This window comes from Ailuropoda melanoleuca, chromosome 1 (assembly GCF_002007445.2).
Source record: "Ailuropoda melanoleuca isolate Jingjing chromosome 1, ASM200744v2, whole genome shotgun sequence".
Taxonomy (NCBI): Eukaryota; Metazoa; Chordata; class Mammalia; order Carnivora; family Ursidae; genus Ailuropoda; species Ailuropoda melanoleuca.
This window is the reverse complement of record NC_048218.1, coordinates 193,846,562-193,863,389: the sequence shown is the minus strand read 5'-3', so window position 1 is coordinate 193,863,389 and position 16,828 is coordinate 193,846,562. Positions and strand designations below refer to the sequence as shown.

The 16,828-nt window shown below is 40.9% G+C and overlaps 1 protein-coding gene across 1 annotated transcript in view; it reads right to left on the bottom strand.

Moving 5' to 3' along the window:
* EXOC4 (exocyst complex component 4) overlaps window positions 1–16,828 on the bottom strand; it is a 722,132-nt gene that overhangs the window by 198,802 nt on the left and 506,502 nt on the right. Inside the window, exon 11 of the mRNA XM_002922628.4 lies at window positions 10,049–10,268. Within this exon, the coding sequence (XP_002922674.1) occupies window positions 10,049–10,268 (220 nt within the window). The remainder of the gene's footprint in view (window positions 1–10,048; window positions 10,269–16,828) is intronic.

Genomic DNA, 16,828 nt, shown 5'->3' with positions numbered 1-16,828 from the left:
TGACCTCTTCCTTTTTCATTCATAATTTTAATAATTTGGGTCCTTTCTCTCTTCTTTTGGATAAGTCTTGCCAGTGGTCTGCCAATTTTATTGATTCTCTCAAAGAACCAGCTTCTAGTCCTGGTGATCTGAAGAGCGGCAGTTCTGTCTACACTCAGCTGCTCCTATCGGTAATCACCAGATCAGCAACTGTGCTGTTCCCAAGAACGGTAACTATCATTTGCCTAGGGTGCTGAGCCAGCCTTTTTTCTCCTGGTATCTCTTGATGGGATGTTCTTCCTCTTCTCTAGCATTTAAGGAAAAGAAATACATCTGAAGATGCCTTTGTTAGCACGTAACGTCAAATATACGTCGGGCAAAGGCAGCTCTCTACAGATCTGAGCGACAGCCTGTTAATGTAGTTTGGTCCCTGTCAGCAGACCTGCCATAAGTCATCACCTTCTCTTCTGCTTACACACCAGGAGTGGGCAGAGGCAAGATCAGAGCAAACAGCAGCCAGTCAACGTCTCAAATACCCCAAATGAGCCCTGTTTCATAGGGCAGCCCAAGTGACGAAGGAGATGGCCATCCGTGGGCCTACCTTGACTTAGAAAAGACATTCTTAATCATCGTTTAAAATCCAGGGCTTATCCCTATATTGATGTCACTCTGAAACAACCTCGTGCTCAGACAAGTTCCTTAGTACCAAGCAAAGCTGGTAAGCAAGTGTCACTAAGTGTAATTACTGTCTCAGTCAGCAGTCCCTTGTGACTTCTCTATCCACGTGGATAAAGCCTTCCTTCCAGCTCGCTTTTTTAAAACTGACCTCATAACCCAGATATAATAAATTCTTGAAAAGTTGAATCTGAATTAAAAGCCGTTCCAAACACATTAAGAGGGATGATAGATTGTTGAAGAAAACATTTGTAATCATAACTGACTTGTATAAATAAACCTGGAAATTGTTAATAATTCTTATACCATGCATAGGGCTGGTTGCAAAGATTTTCTACACACATACAAAAAAAAAAATCTTCATCTTTAGCTGCTCTCTCTCCTTGCTTTGCAGAAAGCTATTTATAAAAGTCTAGTTAAGGAGGAACTTTCTAAGAAAACCATCTCCTTCAGAGATAAGACTATAAAGGTATTTGTAAAAAGTTAAGTTGACCGTATTACGTGCCTGTTGTCTACATCTAAAACTCACCTCTCATTTGCTCACTTTTCCATCAATAGTTATGACGACAAATTCCCTTGTAGTATCATATCAACAAAGCCAGTACTTACAGATTAATCAATTAAGCATAAGCTGGTCCATTCACTGTTCCAGGACACTATTTAAAGGAAAGCTCTTAGAAACTGAGTACTTTCAGCAACTGAACAAAGCAACGACCTTCCCACTTAATTTATTGCTCTTTATGTCCAGATTTTTCTAAGATATTAAAAGCCTATGAACGACACCACGGTGAAGTGCTTAGGGAGAGACTGGGAATTCACTTCTGGGACGGCTGAAGAATTAAAACGACAGGGTTTGGTTAAGCTATGAAACACATACAACAGAAAGAGTTAACTGCAGAATCTGGAGGGTGAGGGTGTGGGGGTTTGACTGCACAAGTTTTTTCAGCCTTTTCAGGAATTTAAAATATTCATGATACACTGTGGAAAAAATATTGCCAGGTTCTTACACGGGTTGTCTAATCATGCATAAGACACACTGTTGGTAAGAACTCTGGAAGCTTTTCATTTAATAGGAAACATTTTTCATTCCTGTAGGTTTTTTCTTAACACCATTCCCTTTAATGCCAACGGATTTTTCTGAATGCACTGATCAGATGTGCATGTGGACCGATAATAGTAAGTTAAGAATCACCACGTCAAGATGGAGAGCCGTTCCCAGAGCCCTGCTGAATACGTGAGCCCGTACGCACTTCTCACCTTAGTTTTATGAGGTAGCTTGAGCATTCTTCCCTCTTTACAGATGAGGGAAGGGAAGGGTGCCAGGGAAGAGAAGTGGCTTGGGCTCGTCTAAGGTCATTGAGCTGACAAGGAGACTAGATCCACATTTTAGATGCTTTTCCCACATGCCATGATAAAATTTACATTAGTCATGTTCCTGAATGGCTATGAAGCAACACAACAAAAAGTCCACAAAAAGAGAATGTATTAAGCTAGTAACAGAATTAATACTACAAAAATAATACAGATACAACAACAGGAAGACACAAATGACTGTTCTAAGATCCCGTAAGTCCCCATTGGTACTGAAAGATTTCACTCGCTCGGCTGTCTCCGAAGTGAACAGGTGAGTGTTGAAAGCCATGGTGACTACATAAACAACCAAAGACAAGAATAAAGGCCTCTTCTGCTCCATCCTGCAGGCCAAAGTCTGGTGCGGTTACTAGTGGCTGGTTATTTGAAGCCCCCACTTGACATAAAGAGACCAAATAATATTGCTAGTGAATAAAATAATAAGAGTAAAATCCGAAGAAAATCAACACTACAAACTGTGGTCAATTAGTATGTCTTTCAGTCTAGATAGACAATGAAGAATCAGATTAGACCCCACGGCATTCTGGTTCTGAGGCTTATTTTAACACAGTGGAACCATTAGCACCACCTCTCAGAGTGAATAGGAAGGGAAAATCAATTGGTCAGCTCTCTTTTCAACTTAATGATTTTCATGAGGACTTCCAGCAGACCTTAAATGGCACTAATCTATTTACGCTAATAAAAGCTGAATCTATTCTGGACCCCAGAGTGGATGGTAACAACTGGCCGTGATGTACCTATCACTCAAAAGCAATATTCTTCATATTAACATAATTTGATACGATGAAGACGCTATGCTATTGCTTCTGGCTGCACTTCCTTGGGAAACCAGCAAGAGGTTACTGGCAGTACCTTGGCTCTGGGCATCAGTGTAATTATCTCTAGCAAATCACTCTACCACAGGCAGCTGTGTCTACTCGCCTTTGGCGAGACTCACTCGGAGCTCCAGCAATCACTCAGCCTCCCACCAACTGTCATTGGGAAACTTGTTGACACCAGGATCTAGACCATCCCGGCCCATCGCCCGAAGAGCACTGCTTCTACGCTGCTTCCCGTCAGAGGGTTTTCAAGGAATGTATGGCAACTTAAATACACTGCAATCCATGTAACTTGTTTCCAGTGATCAGCTATAGCGGGTTGAACAGTGTTCCCCCCCAGATTCTACACAGAACCTCGGAATGTGATCTTACTTGATAATAGGGTCTTTGCAGATGTAATTACAGTCAGGACTGAGATGGAACCAGGCTGGATTAGGGTGGGCCCTAAATTCTAAGCAGACTATCCTTCTAAGACCCAGAAAAGGACACCTGGAGACACAGGGAAGAAAGCCATGTCAGGATGGAGGCAGAGACCAGAGTTATGCTGCCAGAAGCCAAGAAACGCCAGGCCCACCAGAAGCTGGAAGAGGCAAGGGAGGGTCCTCCTCTAGACCCTCTGGAGGGAATGTGGCCCCTGGCTTCCAGAACTGTGACAGAGTATGTTTCTGCTTTTTAAAGCCAACAAGGTGTGGTCATTTGTTACAGTGGCCCTAGGAAATGGACACACTAGCTTTAATGGTAATAAACACCGGGTGCTACTTCTGCTGCTGACAAAGTGGACAAACTCCAGGAAAAAGAGAAAGAGGTTAAATAGTAGCATCACTTGCTGTCACGCTACAGTAGGGGGAGGCAGGAAACAGAGGTTACTAGGTGGGTGCTGGAGTACAGAGGACAGGAGCAGGTAAACACAATTCAGTGAGGACAGGAGACGCAGGGGTTTCTGAAATCGAGACAGACGGCAGGTGGAGGGGTCAGCAGAAGTCAGAAGTCTGTAAAGGCGAGAGTGAATCAATGCTGAAATCCACACGTATGTGACATGGGGGAGGGAAGGAGACACGTTTTATAAACAGTACCCCACCTAATCATTAGAAATAATTCCTGTGCTCCTATGACACCTCTTTTATTACTCTCGTTTTCCAGAGGAGGAAAAACATGGTCCAGAGAAATTAACAATTTGGTCCCGGCCACAAAGTTATCAGATGAAATGGCTGCGATGTAAAATCATTTGTATCTGATTCCAAGGCTTATGTATCAAAATTGGTTCAAAGTATCAAAGGCAGCCCTCTGTCATAAGTCTGCCTGAATTCAAGCATGTCTCAACTATAATTTTGGATACACTTCCTCTCAGGGCCATAATTGATTCTACGGAATTGAAAGATCCAGACCAGTGGCACTAATTCTGGCCGCATGCTGGGATCATCTGAACATCTTACAGAGCACTGATGCCCAGGCCCCACTCCTGATCAACTGAACTGAATCTCTGGGATGCAACCTGGGGAGTTGGTGTTTTCAGAAAACACCTGGGTGAGTCTAACGGGTATCGCTACCACTGCCCTACACGCACAGGTAAGGGCGGCAAGGGCAGTGGGCCGAGGAAGAGACGGGTGTGGTGTTAGCCGGCAACTCTAGCCATGTCACATCTCAGAAGGAGTCTGACAAATACTGGGGCACTGAGGAAAATGAAAAAAATGCTTTAAATGTTTCAAGAATGCCTACATTTTTATTTGCACAGCTTATGCTTTTTTTCCTCCAATGATGCAGGAATTCGAGCCTAAGCATTAGGAAAGCTGCCTCTTCCTCTCATTCTTGCACAAGCCAGAAAATGTAGGCTCATCCTGTGTTTGGAAAGAATTCTGTAAAATTCAGCAATGTGCTAGACTAGGAAGCAGCTTCTGCTGCCACTGCAAATATTGTTTTTACAATTTGTGGGCCTGCATGAAACAAAGCTGGATAGTTTTCTTTTCTGGTTTTTTTTTTTTTTTTTGAAGTGACTTCTCTTGTTCACTGCCATGCTAAGAGCTCACAGAGTCAGATCCCATTTGCTAACCTTCAGCTGGGCACGGTGGTGTGATATTTCGCAATACTTCTAAAACTTCAGTCTCTACCAAAATTACCAGGGGGGGTGGGGGAGCTGGGTTAGAACAAGGATTCTTGCAGGAATTTGCACTTCTCACCTGCTCAGGTGATGCTGACACTGACAAACCACAGACCACGCCCCGTGTTGCACTGGGACGAAGGAGTACTTCCCAAACTCTGAATGTGCCTGGAAACCACACGCTGATACTATACAGATGCAGAGTCTGACCGAGAGGGCTGGGGTTCCTTCGCACAGACCACTCTCTACATAGCAAGGGTGTAGCCTATTCCGTTGGGGGTGGGGGAGAAAACTTTCCTTGTACCTTTGTTCACATGGTCGGATGCCCATTCAGCAGCTTAACAGGTAAAGGACAAAACACTTGAGCGTTAGCCTCCTAACCCTTTTTTTTTGGATGGAGATACTAAGGGAGAAATGAATTAAATGACCTCCCCCAAAAGTGAGTGGGCGTTTTCTCATGTCTAAGGAATAAAAACTTTGTAGATTCCTATAGATGTATAAAGGTAGTTGAAAGGATATCCACTTCAACTGACCATTTCCACAGCTCCATGTGCAGAATGCCAGAATGCTCATTTCCCTTCTCCTAAGAGATTTCCTTAATTTGCATCAGCATGCTTTGCCTTGCAGCAGGTGGAAGCCATTTTGAAAACAAAAGAGGGGGAGGGGATGGCAACAGAGGACTGAGACAATAAGACCTTAAGGTATATTCAATCCTGCGTTCCTGTGGATAGCATCAGAGGAATAAGAATGCTACCATTTTAATTTAAGCATTGCCAACAATCTTAAACCCACAGCCACGAATCCTGGGGGGAAAACATGCACACACGTGTCCTTGTACTAAGGAAGCCATCATTAATTCATTCGCTTTCAATCACACAACCATTTATCCATTTATTAAATACTGAGCGCCTCCTCTATACTAGACACTCTTTAAGGAGCTGAGGATTCGGGAGACAACCCCCTGCGAGAAATCTTCAAGCTCTTTCATCTATTGGAAAGTGCCTTGGGCACCAAGGTGAGATGATTGCTTCTGTGCTTCACTTCTTTCTCTCGGAGGCAATATAAAGGAGTAAGAAATTTAGGGCAGTGTGTCCCTAACTACGGTGAGATCCCACCCCCCATCTGTTGTACATTGATACTGTTATAAAATACATCAGAAATCGATTCATTAAAAAATTACAACCACAAAGATATACAAAGCACTAGTCCCGCCCCCCCCTTTGGTTAGTTTCAACAGGCAATGTCAAATTCTTTAAAAGGAGGGAGGGCGTCTAAATGCTTACTCTCAAATTCTGTCCACCTCACAGCAGACTGGTAAAAAATAGCTTGCAGACAAACAGACTCCTCAGGCTACATTTTGAGTAGAACTCATTTAGACACTGGACTCCAGGGTGAGGTTGCCCGGGTTTGAATTATAGCTCCAGTACTTGCTAGCTATGTGACTGTGGGCAAGTTGTTTAATTTCACTATTTCTCAGTTTCCTCCCTGTAATAAGAACGCCGCCCTCACAAAGCTGTTGCCAATACATGTAAACCACAAGTCAACACAGACCAAACAATCAGAATCGTGTCTGGCTCGTAGTAAATGCTATTAAAAGTGTTAGCTGCTATCATTACTACTATCTACGAATAGGAATACAGTCGTTACTATTATTACTATCAGTATGATGTGTATCATTTGGGGCCAATACCTGCACAGTTGTTTCACCTATAAGATGGTGTTTGTCATCTCCTCCTTCCTATTTACTTCCTTCCCTTCTGTGGATTCTGTGCCTAGACAGTGAAATTATGGATTCGAAAGCATGTTATCACCCATGGAAATGCCCCCTTGTAACAGACTGTCTATACTGCCCAGATGCCATTTCAGAGAGGTAAGGGCAGAGCGTCCTGGGCTTCTCTGCACATCATCAAACAGATCAAAGCAGTGCTGAGACAGCTGTCCTTCCACTCCCCCCCCCGCCGAGAATCCAGTTGTGCGGATGCTCTGTGCCATGGGGTGCTGCCTCAGGGCAAAGGCGCGATCCTTTCTTCTCGGAGACCCAACGACAGTCCAGCAGTGGGAATGACTTTAAAGGACATTTTTTAAACTTCAAGTAACTGACTACTGCATCTTTATACATATATGGATTTCTCTAAGCTCCCTTCTTAACAGTGATTCTCAGGAAACATTTTTGAGAATTGTTTATTTTTTCTTCAGATCAGTCACCTACAATTGCTGGGAATAAAAATGTTACGGTGGCAAAAAAAAATGTTAAGTTAACATTTAAGGAACATTGAAACTTGACCATGCAATATTATGTTTGAAAACAACTCTCAATGATTATAAAGTGAGAGAATGTCTCAAGATGTGAGAGGAAAAGAACCATCTCATTACTGTTTCAATCTCATTACTCTGAGAATATTAAATTTATTGATATGGTCTAACTAATTTGCAGTCTCAGAAAATAAAAATCTTGAAGAAAAAAAGGGCAACAAAATAAATAAGAAAGCAGATGTTTTGGTTGTGACAACAAATTTGGAGATTAATAAATTGTATGACCTTAGTTTAAAGATTTACTCACTTACACAGAATCCTATCTTGACTCACTCAAAGAGAAGACAGGTGAAGTTGGAGTTCTCATCTATCCCTCAGAATGGAGTAATCGATTTAGACAACAAGAGGCATAGTAACACTGTGGCTGGTGTCGAGGCTGGGAGTGATTTAATAAGACGGCAGTAGGCTGCCTGAGGTGTCATTTAGCTGGCAAAGTGTGGCCCTGACATGGGCCAGATTATAGTCAACTAGTTATGAGTTTTCATGTGTTTTTGCTCCTCAAGCTGAAAATTATCACGTACAATGAGCCAGCACCTTTAGTACACAGATATGCTCTACAGACCACTGCTGCCTTTGTTTTCTCTGGAATTCAGTACACTAAGCATATTAAAGTTGCTCTGCACAGCAGGGAGCATGACACTGCGGGCACACAGACACTGAAAGGTTTCCTGAATGAGAGGAAGTTAATGATATGTTCAGACCAGAGCTAGATACAAACAAGGCTTTGTCACTCTCTATTTCTGGTCTTCCCATGCCAGCTCTGCAGTTATTTCTGACTCTCAAAACTTATCCACTGTGTCTATCCATCCATCCACCCACCCATGCATGCACGCATTCGTTCAGTACATTATTTATCGAACACCTCCCTGCTGCTTGGTGCTTTTGGACTTGCATTCTGTTGGGGAAAGACAGGTAATGAACAAGTTAGAAAATCGACAAACTAATAAATATGGTGATGGTGTTAAAATGAAAGAGGAACTGAAGTGTTCAAACAGGACTAACTGGGGAGATCTATTCAGGATCTGGAGAGAAAAAGAGAATTCCATGCAGATGATTCAAATGAGGAAACATTAATGCAGAGATGGAATTACAGATATGGGCAGAACTGAAAGAAGCAACGAAGGATGGTGAGGTACCCAGAGACTAGGAAGAGCCGAAAACTGGCATCAAGGGGAAGGGGGAGAAATGACGTCACCAGAGCCCAGTGAGGGCTGGAGCTCAGGAACAGGTGTCACCTGGCAGGACCTGTGGTTACAGAGGGAGGGATGCACCCACAGCCAGAACAATGATCCAGAGTGGAGAGGGTGGAGATAAGAAACAGCCCTAATCTCTTTCTTCTCTTACCTCTTCCAATCTGCCGCTAGCACTGCCTGTTGGCAGGACAGGATCTTAAGTCACCTGGCAAGGGAGCTTTGGTGATGCTGTCCAGGGAGTTCGGCTTCAGTGTTGGACTGGATTGGGGTGTCGGAGGGAAGGAAGAATGTAAAATAATCAGAGAAGGGGACCTATTTAGGTAGGATAGTCAGGAAAAGCTGCCCTGCGGAGATGACATCTGATCTGAGCCTCTGAGAGAAGAAGGCCCCAGCCATGCAAAGAGCCAACGGAAGAGTAATCCAGCGGACGGACAAGTGAGCGCATGCCTTTGCCATTCTCCCTTCCCCGCACCCCGTACTCAGTACAGATCTCTCACAAGGAACATAACTCACACAGACCCAGATGATCCAAACGAACTCTTTCCTTTCCACGTGTCATGCTATTATTCAAGTTCTGGGAGAGGTGAATGCCTCTATTCTGGTTTCTCAATACCACAGAAGAGTTTGCTCATAAAAAAGAACGGCTGTAACTAGAGCTCTTGCCTGTGAAGGTCTAGCATTTGTATTAACTCTAAGGTACAAAGAAGGAAAAACCAAGGAACACACATATCAAGGCAGGTAAGGGCAAGCAACTAAGCTATAACTCTTTTCCACGTCCACAATTTTTCTTTGACGAGCTCAAGCCTTCCACACTTTGAGATATCCTCATATCGTGCACCTTATGTAAAAATATACTATTGTGCCCAGCATTCTCTCAAAGGAAGAAACGCGATAAAGATACAATAACAATGTAATAGTAGTTAATGTACATATATAACTTAAACTCATACGAATGTTCTTTCAGTTTTAGATTTACCTCCAAGTCACGGGCTAACGTGGATATAAAATAAATACCTCAAGGCTATAAATCCAAATATCTACTAACAAATTACTTCATTTCTGTTGCCTGGAAACCATTTCTTTATATAATCAAAGTAAAATTTTCAGTAGTAACAAGATCTTGGATTAAATGATCTGACTTTCAAAGGCCAGTTTGCTCGTGGGTTCAAATTCACTGTGAGCTAGCCACACTCTTTACACAAGTCTGTTCTAAAATGGCACCACAAGGGTTTCCTTGTTGGTAGCTGAGGTTTGGCACAATAACTTCCTTCCCTAAAGTCCCTCATACTCCTGGTACATTCGCCAGTGGAAAAAGAATTCCCTTCAGAGACAAGTTCCAGGCAAATAATGAGGAGTTGCCTGCATGTTAATGAGACCCACCATCTTCCAGAGGCAAAGCCAACCACTTTTTCCTTAAAGATCTGAAGGAATTTCCATTATCTCTACATTAGTTCTAAATTTCCCCAGTGCCAGTTTAATTTATTTCCTCTTGTTTTGTCTCTGATGAATATGGAAACAGATGGTAATTCTTTCTGTAATTTGTGCCTCTTGCCAAGTCAATGAAAACTGCTGATAAAAAGAGTAAGTTCAAAGTGTATTATTACCTGTAGGAGAGGCCGCTGCACTCCCATCACCTTCATGGTGTCCGCATTAGCTAGGATCTTCAAAGGGTCAGATGTTTTGGTGACTCCTTCAATCTCCTTGTTGATCTCTGCCAAGACCTGATTGAGGAAGATGTTTTTGATGTACACAGTGAGGAAGTCTCGAAGAGGGCACTGTTTGGCTGGGCCAAGTCCCAGGGCATGCTCGATCTCTTGAATAAATCTGGAGGACAAAGAAGAAAATGGTTCTCAAATATCTCAGCAAAATAGTTCTGGAAATATCACAAAACACGTATGGGTATTTCTAGCCGCCTCTCTTTCCATGGAGAGATGAGGAAAGATTCCCAGAATTCTTAATGAGAACAGGTCATCACTTTATTATTCGTCTCTATATTAGTTGTTTCTAATTTTCTCAGTTATTTCACTAATTGAATAAAAATAGGACAAAATAGAAAACATGACTTCTAAACTAGGGAAAAAATGGAAGACATCAAAAGATACTTGTATTAATTCAAGAAGGAAATAAGAATATAAGAAGCGAAGGAGGCCATGATGAACAGAAAACAAATTGCAATGTAAATTTAAAAGCACACCCCCCAAATACTGCATATTTCTCACTGAGATCTTTATATATATAGAAAGAAATGTTTTTAAAAAAAGGGAGATTTGTATCTCCCTGATGATTAGTGATGTTGAGCATCTTTTCATGTGTCTGTTGGTCATCTGTGTGTCTTTGCAGAAGTGTTTATTCAGGTCCTCTGCCCATTTAATAGGATTGTTTGTTTTTTTGATGCTGAGTTGTATAGGTTCTTTATATATTTTGGATACTAACCCTTTATTGGATACATCATTTGCAAACATCTTCTCCCATTCAGTAGGTCGGTTTTTTTTTCTTAAGAGTTTCCTTTGCTGTGCAAAAGCCTTTTATTTTGATATAATCCAAATAGTTTACTTTGCTTTTGTTTCCCTTGCCTCAGGAGACGTTTCTAAAAAAATGTTGCTACAGCCGATGTCAGAGAAATTACTGCCTGTGTCCTCTTTTAGGATTTTTATGGTTTCAGGTGTCATGTTTAGGTCTTTAATCCATTTTGAGTTTATTTTTGTGTATGGTGTTAGAAAGTAGTCCAGTTTCATTCTTTTACATGAAACCACAATGATATATCACCTCACACCTGTTAGAATGGCTAAAATCAAGAAGAATAGAAACAAGTGCTGTCAAGGATGTGAAGAAAAAGGAACACCTGTGCACTGTTGGTGGGAATGTAAACTGTATAGCCACTCTGAAAAACAGTGTGGAGTTTCCTCACAAAATTCAAAACAGTGATACCATACGATCAATAATCCCCCTCCTGGGTTTTTTAGTCGGGAAAATGAAAACACTAACTCAAAAAGATATATGCACCCCTATGTTTATTGCAGCATTATTTATAATAGTCAAGACATGGAAGCAGCCCAAGTGTCTGTCAATAGACAAATGGGTAAAGAAAATGTTGTACATGCATACAATGGAATATTTTTTAAAGAAGATTTTATTTATTTATTTGAGAGAGAGAGAGGGAGAGAGAGCAAGAGATAGCATGAGCAGGGGGAGAGGCAGAAGGAGAGGAAGAAGGAGGCTCCCCTGTAGGGAGCTCACGGGGCTCAATCCCAGGACCCCAAGATCATGACCTGAGCCAAAGGCAGACGCTTAACCACCTGAGCCACCCAGATGCCCTTATATATAGGATGGAAAATTACACAGCCATTAAAGGGGGTGAGATCATGCCATGTGAGACAAAATGCATGGATGTGGAAGGTATGATGCTAAGTGAAATAAGTCAGACTGAGAAAGATAAATACCATATGATCCACTCATATGTGGAATTTAAAGAAGATGAATAAACAAATCAGAATCGGAACTAAAAATACAGAGAACAAACTGATGGTTGCTGGGGAGGTGGGGGGGCGGGCAATAGGAGGGAGGTGCAAAATACGCGAAGGGGAGAGGAAATACACACCTCCAGTTATGGAATGAGTAAGTCACAGGAATAAAAAACAGAGCATAAGGAATACTGTCAATGATATTGCGATAGTGATATAATGGGACAGACGGTAGCTGAACTTGTGGTGAGCACAGTATAATGTATAAACTTGTCAAATCGCTAAGTTGTACACCTGAAATTAATGTGACATTGTGTGTCAACTATACTCAAATTTAAAAAAAGGGCAGAGGGGAGACAGAGAATAAATGATACTCTTTTAATTCATGATGATAAATCAGGAGGTAAAGAAAGGGAATAGGAAGGGAGGTGAGGACAAAGGAGAACTTCAACCTGATTTGTAATGATCTGTTTCCTTTATGGAGAACACTTAAAGCATAGAGAGCAGAATGTTAGTAACTGTCCAAACTCACAGATGAGGATGCAGATGTTTGTTCTTCTTTGTATTTTTTTATACCAGCACTTCCTGCTTTGCATGGTTTTAATGCACAGATTAAAGTTACTATCGCTTAGTTAATAATACCAGTCCCCCCAAAACAAAGTTTACATTCCAGTTACTACGTATATTAACTGTGACTAATGGCATAAAATGAAAACTTTGCTGCTATGTCTTCAGTCCGGAAATCTCTCTGTAAATAACTGATGTTCAGCACGATCAATGGATCAATCATGCCACTTCTTTCAAAGTCTGACAGTGGCTGATAAGTGCACATCTGTTATTCAGTTCACGTTCAGGCAGCAAAGCGTGTAGTTGTGTTGCTTCCTTGACTCCCAGTGATAAGCCCACGTGGTATTTTACAAAAATGGATAATTAAAAGAGGGAACTGGCCGAGAAAGATAGAAGTACAGACAAAACTAACAGTGATAACACTGGGGTGAAGTCTGAAAGGAATGTAAGTGGGTTTACAGAAGAAACAGCTGGGAATGTTGACACTGCCCCCCTTTAAGAGGCAAACCCAACCAGAGGGAAGGTGAACTTATCCACCTCACCAAGGAAAGTCTTTGAGGTGAAAGGGATGGGGGCATCCCAGAGGAAGTGAGGTGGCCCAAACTGTACACTAAAGGAACTCTTGAAGATATTTCACGAAACTGAAAGAATAAAATGCTGGCAGATCCACACTTAAAGCAAGTATGATATTTCACCAACAGCTAGAAAAGATGCTGTGTATCGTAAGTATGTGATGAATAGAAGGCGCAAGCACTGTTCAAACTACTCTGATGAAGATTTTAACAAATTAAACACTTTATTTCTTCATGTTTCTAATGTCACAGAGTGCAAAGTACGTATTAGTCTTCTTAGTTTTTCAGTTTTGGACATATTTATAACTGACAGCAAGGGAGTTTTTCATGTTTTGGCAAAAACTTGCTAAAGTTGAGAAACAACTGTGATTTTCCCCAGTGATTAAGATTGCTTTGCATGATGATTTTTACATTTCCAGAATGCTATGCAAAGCAAGGACTGAGCTGTATTTTAAGTTTTTTTCAAAAAAAAAAAAAGAGTAGAAGGGAAATGAAATGAAATCAAATCAAATGAAATAAAGACAAAAACTGAATGATTAACTGGGAAGATATATTTGCAACTTTTATCACAGATGAGTTAGGAAAAAACCAAACAATTTAGTAGGAAAAAATGATCAAAGGACAAGAAAAGAAAATTTACAGTAAAAAGAATACAATGGCCATTAAACATGAGAAAAAATTCTTAACTCTGGTCATAATGAAAAAAATGAAAAGTGAAGTATATTGAGTTGCCATTTTTTATATCCATGTGCTGACCAGATTCCAAAAATTTGAAAACATACTCCTTTGGCATAAGTGTGGGAAGAGGCATTCTCATGCATTGCTGATGGGAATGAAAAATGGTACGACCCTTATGAAGAGCAAGTCAGCATCATCATTCAAAATTACAAATGCCTTTCCTTTTGACCCAGAAATCCCACTTGTGGGAGGGAAATTCTTCTGACAGCTGTATCTAAATATGATTACACAGCTCAGTGTAGCATTGTTTTTACAGCAAACACAAAACAACTAAAAAAATCCATCATTTAGGGATTAATCAAAGCAACTGTGGTGTATCCACAAATTGGAATACTGTCCCTAACCTCAACCCGCAAATGTGGAAACTTTCGATGCACTAACGTGAACAGATCTCCAAGATAAATTCTTCAGTAAGAAATGCAAGCTGCAGATCAATGTGTATTCGGTGGTACTCATCACACTGACCTTTCTGTAAAAATTATATATCCTCATTTGTTTACTTTCTTATAAAGACACCCTGGGAAGACTCACAAAAAAACTAATCAAAGGGAGTTCCTGCAGGAAGCAGGGATGGGATAGGGTCTGGAAGAGAAGTGGAAATTCGACTTTTCAATTATAACTTTTAATAATCATCTTTGATTTTTCTGAAGATCAAATTGGCTTTATTTCACATTTTATGAATCAGACAGCATCCCAGCTAGCAAACAGAAAAGAGCTCTTATAATCACTGGAATTTTAAAGACTGTGAATATATTAGCTACTCAAATAAAATTAAATTAGAAATTATGAAAAATTACCTACACATACCAAAGAATGTATTTCATAAATTGCTTTCTAATTAGACCACATTTAAAGTTTGGTGTATAAATGTTCTTTAAGTTTAGCTGTTTGACCTAATAAAGAGCTTCCTTTACTTAATCAATAAATACATCATGGTTAATCTTGCATATCAGCAGCTTAACACTCCATTAACCTTTGGGTCTGGGTGTGTGCATATGTGTGTGTGCGTGTGCCTGCGTGCGTGTGCATGTGTGCACACTTGCGAGGTGAGGTGGAGGGAAGGGAGGGCTTATACATATAGGATTATCATGATGACAAAGTAAGCCAAAGAATGTAGGAAAGAAAGCAGACATTGAAAAGCCAAGAGAAACCTCAATGAGGCTTTTTAATTGACTTCATCAACATGGAAAGGGAGTAAAGGTGTGACCACCAAACAAGATATAATAAATCTTTAAGAAGGGAGTGAGTGGAAGAAGGTGGGGAAAAATCAATAAAGGGGGATAGTTAACCATAATTTAAAAATCTCCAAATCCCACATCCTGCAACTTTGATCATTTCTGATGCATCTAACTCTCAGCGAAATCTCTGCCCCTCCAAGATGTATCTTGTTCTCCTTAGTCTGCCTCTAAAAGAAAACCACTGTGTTTAATTTGCTTACGAGTAACCACACCAAAGACCTTTTCATTTTATAATTTTCTAATACTATGGGACTCAATCGATTATCGGAATCCTTCCTTATTCTTTTCAGTGGGACTTCGAAAAAGAGTTTTCTGAGAAGTACTTCCTACATTTTCAAATTCTTTATCATTTGTTAGAAACATATTTTTACTAGTTAACCTGATCCTAAACAGTGGCAGAAGGCTCTAAATAATCCACATTTTCTTTTTTCTAGTCCTTTATTTGCCTTTGGTGTCCCCAAAATATGAAACCACTCTGAGCTGTGCCCATGGAGGGGCGGGGCTCCCATCACTTTCACCTGCATGACTTCTTCCCAATACAAATCTCTTATTCCCTACAGCACGCGCATCAGTCTAGAAGGACACATCCAGGTTGATGTTGTCAATTCTAACTTGAGGGGACCCATTCAACACATGCCCAACTCTGCGTTCAGAGCTGTGCGGGCCCCCACAGTGCAGAAAGCATGAAACATGTGTGAGAAAAGGAAAGAAAGAGAAAGAATTCGGCTGTCTGATCAGCCCGTTTTTATTCTCACCAAGAAGGAAAAATATGTGAAATGGGCAAACTAAGCAGCCAGAAGGTAAATGAGACTCAGAGTCGCTGTCAAGAGGAGTAACTAAGGGAAGCAGAGGGGCCCCAGCAGAACACTTAAGAGTAGGTATTCCTGAGACTGACTCTTGACTACACAGTGCTGGGTGGGTTATTTAGCCTCTTTTGATCTTTCTGTTGTATTCTGTAAAATGATCTGATAACACAGACGATCGTTTTGATGATTCAAGGAGGAAAATAAAAGTTAAGCACTCAGCACAGAGGTTGGCATACAGTAACTGCTGGGTAAATGGTAGCGACTATTTTTGTGATTATCAGGACATGAACCCTGCCTGATGAGGTTGGAGAGTAGAGACAAGTGGGACATATTTGATGTGTTTGTTTGTTTTTATCTTGCTTCTTCCTTTTCCGATGCTTGCCCACATTTGGCAATTTGGGCCACTAGATTAATACTATATTTCAGGAACAAAGTGATGTAGGAATGACCAAAGCCCCAAGTGGCCAGGGGTCAAGTGTAAATCATCCACTTCTGGATCCTCAGAGCCTTGTGCTACTTACTCTATGGCTGGCACATAGTAGGCTCTCAGGAAATATTTGTTAAAGGGAGTAGTGAATAAAATTAACAGGTCCCTTAATTTCCACCCACTGTTCCTGAAACTAAGGTACAACCTCCGTGACAAATAATGTCCTCCTCTCAAGAACTGCGACTAGAGGTCCAAATAAAATATTTTAAAAAGAAAGAAAAATTATCCCATATCTCCACCACCCCAATGTTAACAGTTGCCTCTTACTGAAAGAATGTTCTTGAGTCCCTGACCACATTCCCAGCATTGTTTTTTTATTTTGTGCAATATGGTTATTCACATGACTATATTCTGTTCTTTTTCAGAGTATTATAAACTCATTCCACCACATTAATGAACACAACATTATTAAACCAAACATCTGTTAGGGAATATTAATGCCACCATCTGGTTTTATTATAGATAATCCTACAGTGAACATCTTCATTTTCGCTTCTGTTGAATTATTCCCCCAA